Raw genomic sequence first — 8,305 nt, forward strand, 5'->3', positions numbered from 1 at the left:
TTACGAGCGAAACAGGTAGAGAGAGACAGTGAGCGACGCAGCCCACCGTTAACACCGATTTTCACCGTTCGAGATCGGCCACGATATTACCGGATATACGATACACGAGTATCCTCGTTAGCGGGGATCCCGAAAGGATCGCCCTTTCACCCAGCCGATTCTAATGGAATTCTATGGAAAAGTTTTGCGAAAATATGAAACGATGGAATTTTAATTTTATAGAGATGCGTTTATTACGATAATAGAGAGTACGGTTATAGTCTGAAAGAATGGAATCTAATCAATCTTGGAATTTGACTCGAAAATGTTGAATTAAAAAAAAATAAGAAAAATCTAATTTTTATAGATAGATATGAAATAATTACAAGTTTCGCATTTTTAATATAATTTTTATCCTGCTTTAAATATTAAAAGTGAAAATTGTAATATAAGAGAAAAAGAGTATTTTTGCCACGAAAAAATAATTCTCTGACGAAAACAAGGAGATTCGATGACCAATTATTTGTCCAGAAAATCTAACAATAAATGCTCGTTGTTGTATCGACACTTCTTATTTAAAAATAGATACATTAAATTCCACGAGAGAGGCATCATTGTCCGAAAAATGAAAAAATTTCTATCGTGATTAATTTTTCATCACAACATCTTTGCTAAAAAAAAAAAAAATGAATCGAAATATTACTCATCGTTGTCACGAGGTATTGAAAAATGGAAAATAGATCACTTAGAAACAGTGGAACATTTATTTCGAGAAATAATAATTGTCGTGTTAAAATATTGCATAATTTTAAGTCAATAATAGAGTGAAAGAGAGAGAGAAAAAAATATCTTTTACAAGAGTTCTAATAATAAAATGGCGCAACGACTACGAATATTATTAAAATATCGATATTCGATACTGCTCGAACGATTCGTTCGAGCCTCTTCACTTTCCTTCACGACACCTGAATTAAATAACACCTGATGGCGAAGTCCTAGGCAGAAGAAGGACCTTTAACCGGGGACTACGTCATAAATTCGACACTAGGCAATCCTTTCTATCCACGAGCACGTATCGAATCATTTAATTTTCCAACTCGATAAACCCGACATATAACACACACAGCCGCTAATTAACAGTCAGCCATGTATAATTCATGTGCTATTTGCTAATGGGGACAGAAATACTCTCTCGAATCTTTCGCGCCGCGAAAATTTTTCTATGCGTATAACCATCGATGCGATCCTAGGGGAAATAAAAGATCCCCAAGTATTGGTATTTTATCGGCCGAATCGATTAACCGGAACCGTGAATCATACGGACGGACGGTCGAGCCTTCACGAAATTTTACGCTAATCGAACGCTGATTCAACGCGGCGAGTTGAATCTCGACGAGATATTTTTCCAATTTACCCAATACTTCTACAATCAAATGTCACTTTCTCATCAAAAAGCTTTTTTTTACAAGCGTAATGATTTTTTACAATTAGATAAACTTAAAAAAAAAATAAAAGAAAAGATGTCGGTAAAAAGAATTCTGATACAAGATGAACAACTAGTGGACAATCGTAAAATCTTTTTTTTGGAAATTCCTATATGTTCAACCGAAGAGAAATTGCGAAATTATTATTCTTTTATGACGGATAAAGTTTAAATAAATTTCTTTTTTTAACTTGTTAATATTTAAGAAAAATTAATCGGTGACAATGAATTCTTCTTTTCTTGTATAATTATACTCATTGGTTGGTACGAGCGCATCGAAGTTACTAGAGAAATCCTATTGGACGCGACGAATGCGCCAGACGAGACGCGCCGAGGTCTCTCGAGACGATTCGAACGAGATCGAAATTTAGCGAATTTCCCGGTTTCTCGCCCCCTTTGATGATCCCCCGGCCGATATTCCGGCCAGACGGCGGATACGTAAACCTACACGTCGAAAATAAATTTTGCCGAGTATTGCCGGTTCATTCTAAGGCGCATAGAATGATAGCTATTTCCGTTAAGGAGAAAAAAACCGGTGCCACTGTCTGTCCGTGGCTTCTAAAGATAAAGCGTCTGCAAGCGATTTAACAAGAAAATCACTCGGCTCCTGTCTGCATCCTGCCCTATCGAATTCGAATCAACCTTTTTCCCCATTCGGAAAATAACTCGCGCGAGAGAGAGAGAGAGAGAGAGAGAAAATCACCGAGAAATATTCCCTAGAGAAAGGAGAAAGAAAAGAAAAAAAGATAGAAAAAGAACGTAGAGATACATACCTACGGTAGAAAGAAAAGAGGGGGGGGAAAAAAAGGATGCACGAACGAACTGTGTATTATTCTCTATTCGAAATCTATCGATGGCTAGAAAAACAGCAGACGCGGATGTTGACTCATTGCCACTCTCACTTTTGCCGCGATTTGCATCGATCTCTTCCACATTTGCACGCCGCGAAAAATCCGACGGTACACACGTTCGCGATGTCGTGTGTGGACGCCGCACGATTATTACTTATTCGATATATTCTCACTTGTTCGCACTTTTCGTCGATCAAAATTGACAAATAGATAGGTAAATTCTCGAATCGAAACACACAGAACCGGGTCCCAGACACGTTTCTATTTATATTTTGATGTATTCGCGCCCGATTTTTGCGTAGAGGTTAACTCATTCACTCGTCGATGAATTAATGTACAACGGACAGAGGAGAGGGGGTGGGGCGGATCGTTCGCCTATTGGCCGCTGTTCGTCTCGATTGAATCGATACGAAACTGTTCGAGTCGAGAATTCGACCGGGAAGATTCTCTTTTAATCGCGATACGACTCGCTTTATGATTGGAGATTAGTCGATGATGAATCGAGAAATCAGATAAACAGAATTATCGATATTGGAAACCGAGCTTCGATTGTTATGAGAAACGATAAGATGTATTAAGAGAGATTGATTGAGCGAAATGACGGTTTTAGTTAATTCTAAATCTAACGAGAAAATTTCTGTGTGCATTTATTGAAAATGTTAATTATCGATCGTTATTTTACGTGCAACGAAATTTCAAAGATATTTCGATTTTTAAAATATATAGAAAATTTGTGTTTTCTTTTTTTTAGAAATTAATTTCATAACAGTCTGAAAATAGATATTGTTTGGATGTTGCTTTATACTTTGTATATTGCAAATAAAAATATATTTAAAAAAAAAAAGAAAAATTTATAAAATTTTTGGAAACAGAGAAAATATTTTAATATGAAAGCAAGTTTAGAAACAAAATTAATGGATTCGCTTGTCGAACAAGAACTCGTTTCGCGGCGTTGATCATTGCGAAAGCGACGACAATAGCGATCATTTGGCTGCTAATTAACACCGATGTGAGAAGAATTGGTGTTGCTATGTCGCTATGGCGTGTCAAGAGGACACTGATTCTTGCTACGCAGCCACGGATTGCCGTAATCCAAATAATTACCATCACCATTCTTTCTTTACAATAAAATTCTCTCTTTTTCTTTTTTTTTTTTCTCACAGAAACTACTATGCTACTATGCGATTCGAATCGTTTAATTCTACATTTCAATTTAACAATCTATTATAATTCTAAAATCCATTTTGTTTTATTGGGAACGAATTACAAATGCAATTTCGATAAAACAAATCGTTGATAAGCAAACCTGTAAAATTCACGTGAAATTCACAAGTCCGTCCCGTCTCGTCATAAAGAATGACTGATCCTTTCCGTCGAATTAATACGATGTAATCGATATAAATAACCGATGGATCAAATAATCGAGAATCGCGAACTGCTTCCTTCCTGTTTACCTATCTTACCTATCTTACCTTGTAGATAAGATTAACAAAATATCGAAAACGTTATTAATAACACGAATATACGCGGCGAACAATCTTATCTACTATATATATATATATATATATATATATATATATATATATCTTCTTCTATTATATTCTTATTTCGTATCTTTCATCGTACGTAAAATAGAATTAAGAGACGTGTTAAAATAATATATTTATCGCGAGAATATAGATGAAATCACATCAGAAAGATCAAGAAATGAAAATTTGTAACGGTGAAAAAAGAAATGTAGCAAGAAGAGAAACAGTATTAAACTGATGACAACGATCGGCGATGTATGTATTAAAGGGGAAGAGAGTGGGGATAAGAGGCGGGGAAGGTTAATTTTACGCGACGCTATGGAAATCCGAGTCGATACGTCAAATCCTCTCTGCACGGGATACACGCGAACTCGTATAATACCGCGGCTACACGAGGCCGTCTCTCGTTTTTGTTCCTCTTATTCTGTCTACGTCGTCCGTTGTACACTTCCATTTAACAGCTAGCAGTAGCGGTGCACTGACTCGAAAGTCTGGGAATCGAAACCGCACGGATTCCCCGACGGCGAGCCGCCGACGCGACTAGACGCGGGCCGAGAAAATAGCGAAATTTTTACCGAAGTATAAAGAGTCTAAAGCACGGTGCGCATCGTCGATGCTGGAAAAGAGACACAAGCGCGCGCACATATATATATATATATAGAGAGAGAGAGAAAAAATCGAAATAAAGATATCTTCACGGTATGAAACAAACAAGAATCAAGAACGACATTTTCTCGTGTTCGAGATCCGTCAAAACTTCGTCCAACGATTATTGATTGATTTATTATCACGAACGAGAGAATTCTTATTGGTAATTGTTATCGACAATTCTTATTGGCGAATATCGTCCGTCCGGCAACGATACGACGACGTGACGACGATCGTCGTTAGTTTTTCCCTGTCGCGGCTCCCCTCGTGTGCGCGGCATGTAGCTTTTTCCCATCGAAACGAAAAATAATCGACGCATTGCAGCCGTCAACGTCGAAGACATACTGTCCAACGAATAAGAGATGGATTGCGTGCTAACCTGAAAGTCTAGCGAGGAATCGAAGCATGCCAGCGGCGGAAGACCAGCAATGAGCCGCAGTTCCAGCGACCAGAATTCCACGGGCGATCGGCATTTGTGTTTTCCTCCTCTTTCCCCAATTGTCCTGCGTATGTATGTGTGCGTGTATGCGCGCGTACGTGTGTATGTAATCGGTCTGGACTCTTGTGTCTGCGTTCCTCTTCGTTGTATGCCAGAGAAAGAGAGGTAGGGGAACCAAGTGTAAGAGAGACAAGGACGGACTGTGGCCAGGGGTGACGCGAGTCCTAGCCTAACCTAACCTCTCTTCCTCCTTTGGTGTAAAGGAACACACAAGCACGCACCGGATGAAATGCAAGATCTTCTTTGGACGGCGGTAAGCACGAGACAACGGGTCCCGCACTATTTTTCAGTCCATGGCACACACTGTTCCCATGCCCGTGATTTTTCGGATCTTTGACACTCCCGATTCGCCTGGACAGCCGGTTTCGTTTACGTGTCGTACCGTGCGCGCGTGCCGTGCCGTGTCGCGCCAGTGAAAACTCTGCCAGCGCACAGACAGGAATGGTATAGACTAAGACAGACGTACGGCCGACGGGATAGATAAATTGGCCTTCAGCGAGAGAGAGGGAGAAAGAAGCAGTCTATTAAGGGGGAGGGGAGAAGCGCGTACGACGGCGTAAAGTCCGACCACGGCCTCTACGGGATGCGAGAGAAAGAGAGACGGATTCTCTCTCACTCTCTCTCTGAGTACTCTCTGTACACTTCGACACGATGTTGTCACGATTCACGCACTCATTCGTTTCTCGACATTCGAGTAGCAGCCGCGTATGTAACCGTACGCACGCACTTTAGGAACTTCTACAAAGGTTCGAAGAAAACCCGCTTGTAGCGACTCGAAACGGATGTGTATATACAACGAATACGCGCGTCACACAGCGATTGTACGCTTCGAAACACTGTTACTCTCTCGCAAGTCATGAAAACTCTCTCTTCTCTTGAGCTATTTTACGATGGTAATAAACAACGTGAACATGCGCTATCGTAGCAATGAACGACGTGTTTGTACGATTGTCCCTTCGATACTCGTGATGTAATTCGTTCTTATTTTTCTTAAATATGTCATTTTGACCGCGGTGTTTATCGCGGTGCTCGTGTTCGCGTTGTTCGTGGGCCCTGACGGGCCCTCGCGGTTCTATTGGCAGCGACACTGCACTGTCAGACACAGACTACGATAGAACAGCCGAGCAACGACTGACTCCTCCACTCGCGAGCCACCAGCAACGTTGCCACATCACTCCCGAGTCTCGATCGGACAAGTCTTCGGCCACCGACGGACAGGTACGACGGTCACTGCGTTCTTGGTGCTGGCGCGCGACCGACTGTTCCATTCGATTTGTTCTCTCCTCTTCTCTCTACGTTCTGATTTTCTTCTCGATAGATCGTAATTGTTCCCTCTTGTCGCCGTTTATCCCATCCAATTTCGTCTTACTCTATACTATACGTCGATATTATGTTCGCAAAAAGTTGTTTTCACTTTGCCACGACTTGTCATTGATTCTGTTACCTTTTTCTCGCATTCACTTTTGCATCGTTCTTTCAATTTCGATACGGGTCGATGTCGACGACGAGGATCACGCTCGACAATCGATAGCTAACTATCGCTACTATCGACTGCGGATTCAGTCAGTCATCGAAATATACGGAACACCGAGATCCGAACGAGAACACAGCACAGAGCTAACTGGCCACATCTGCTGCCGATTTGCTAGCAGTTCTGTTAACTACAGCGCACGGCCGGCCAGTCTGCCTCTGCCAGCCAGTATGCTCCCTCGCTTTCTTACTCTTGCCTACCAGCAGCCTGCCAGCCTTCTCGAATCGGCCGAGCCTACCTCTCTCATGTATTCTCTTTGCCTCTCTACCCTGCCACACCGCTTTCCTTCTCCTTTCCACTTACTCTTCCCTCTGCTCGTCTCTCATTCACTCGCTCACTCACTTTCTCCATCCTTCTTCCTCGGGAACTCTCGTTTCCACCTACCACCTTCCTATCCCGTTCTCCGTTCAATCCTTCGCCTCTCGCTCTCCATCGAATGAATGGTTTTAGTTCGGGAGGGCGGCCGTGCCGGAAACAACCGATTGCATCCGGAAATCACCGAGCCTGTACTTCCCGCATTAGAGCGCTTCTTGAATAAAATTCTATTCTTTCCTCCTTTCTTTCCTCGCCGCGTGATATCTTCACGGTTTAACTTTCTTCCAAATTCTCGTCACATCTACTCGTCCACGGAAACAGAAGTTTTTTTTTTTTAAAATAATTCGTTCATTCACGTTAATTTGTTCCGACAATATTGTCCATAATTTCCACCGCAACTCATTCTCTGTATAGGGTGTAATCCGTTGTACTGGCTCGCGTTCCACGAACCTTTTCGTGTAACTTTTCGTGCGTGAAATTGTAATACGTTTTGACGCGTGCATTTCGTTTCTAATGCACGCGTTCTCGCGCGTTCGTGTGTTCTTTCGCCGCTTCCTCTCTTTTTCTCGTTTCCGTATTTCTTCGTTCGATTGACGCCACTTCACTCGGCGAAGTGTCCCGTAACGGTAGTTAAATTGTGTATCAGTCGCTCGTATACTGAACGCATTTGCATTATTGTATCATGCAAATATTCTTTCCTATTAATACAAAGTCACTTCTCACGCACACGTTTTACCTCTCCTTGCCCTAATTTTCCTTCAATTATAGACTGTAATTTGAATTTTAGACTTAATAGACTGTAATTTGAATTTTATACGCTGATATAAAAAATAATTTTCATGGGCAATAATTACATATATGTGAAAATAGTTACGGTGCGGTGTTTTTATACGTATGAACATCTCGTGTACATCTCGTTATATAGCACGTTTGCAGAAGCACAAAAAATCGCGAAGGGATTGCATGTTCCATTTTCCATGAAACTGGAGCAGTATTTTAGGCCGAAAATCGGCGCCGATTAAAAGAACTGCAGCGTCTGGTGAACTAAATTATGCAAGAAAAATATACCGAAACTCTTCGGTGGGATACGTCAGTGGTGGAAACGCCTGTACTGCCATCCTGCGCGTATTTTTTAAACATTTCTTTAAGATCCGCTCACTCACCATGGAATGTTGAAAGCGGGCATAATTTGTAGATACAGTTATGACGAGTCAAATTAAACATCTCGTTTCAACTTCTTTACTGTTTATTCATTTTTTCAAAGGATAAGTTTAACCGCACTTTTAACAACAACAAATTAAACTTAAATCGGAAAGGATAAATTAAAAATAACTGACAATGAAACACCGTGAAACACACAGCTTTCTACGTTTGACGATAAACCGATTTGAACCATTTATTTTACGAATTGAACGATGATATCGCTTCCTGTTTTACCGGCCCTTCACATACAATTCCTTCCTTGGTTGC

The 8,305-nt window shown here is 41.1% G+C and overlaps 1 protein-coding gene across 2 annotated transcripts in view; it reads right to left on the minus strand.

Annotated features, from left to right (window-relative positions):
• Nucleotides 1-7,579, minus strand: part of LOC100577697 — a 61,071-nt gene extending 53,492 nt beyond the window's left edge. The window contains exon 1 of one of the 2 annotated variants that reach the window (XM_016916948.2): nt 4,870-7,579. In XM_016916948.2, the coding sequence (XP_016772437.2) occupies nt 4,870-4,963 (94 nt within the window). In that variant the 5' untranslated portion in view covers nt 4,964-7,579. Of the gene's footprint in view, nt 1-2,235; nt 2,428-4,869 lie in introns of those variants that run through there. The other variant, XM_016916949.2, reaches the window with a different exon arrangement.
• Between the last annotated feature and the right edge of the window lie 726 nt (nt 7,580-8,305).

Source organism: Apis mellifera, linkage group LG16 (assembly GCF_003254395.2).
Source record: "Apis mellifera strain DH4 linkage group LG16, Amel_HAv3.1, whole genome shotgun sequence".
Lineage (NCBI taxonomy): Eukaryota > Metazoa > Arthropoda > Insecta > Hymenoptera > Apidae > Apis > Apis mellifera.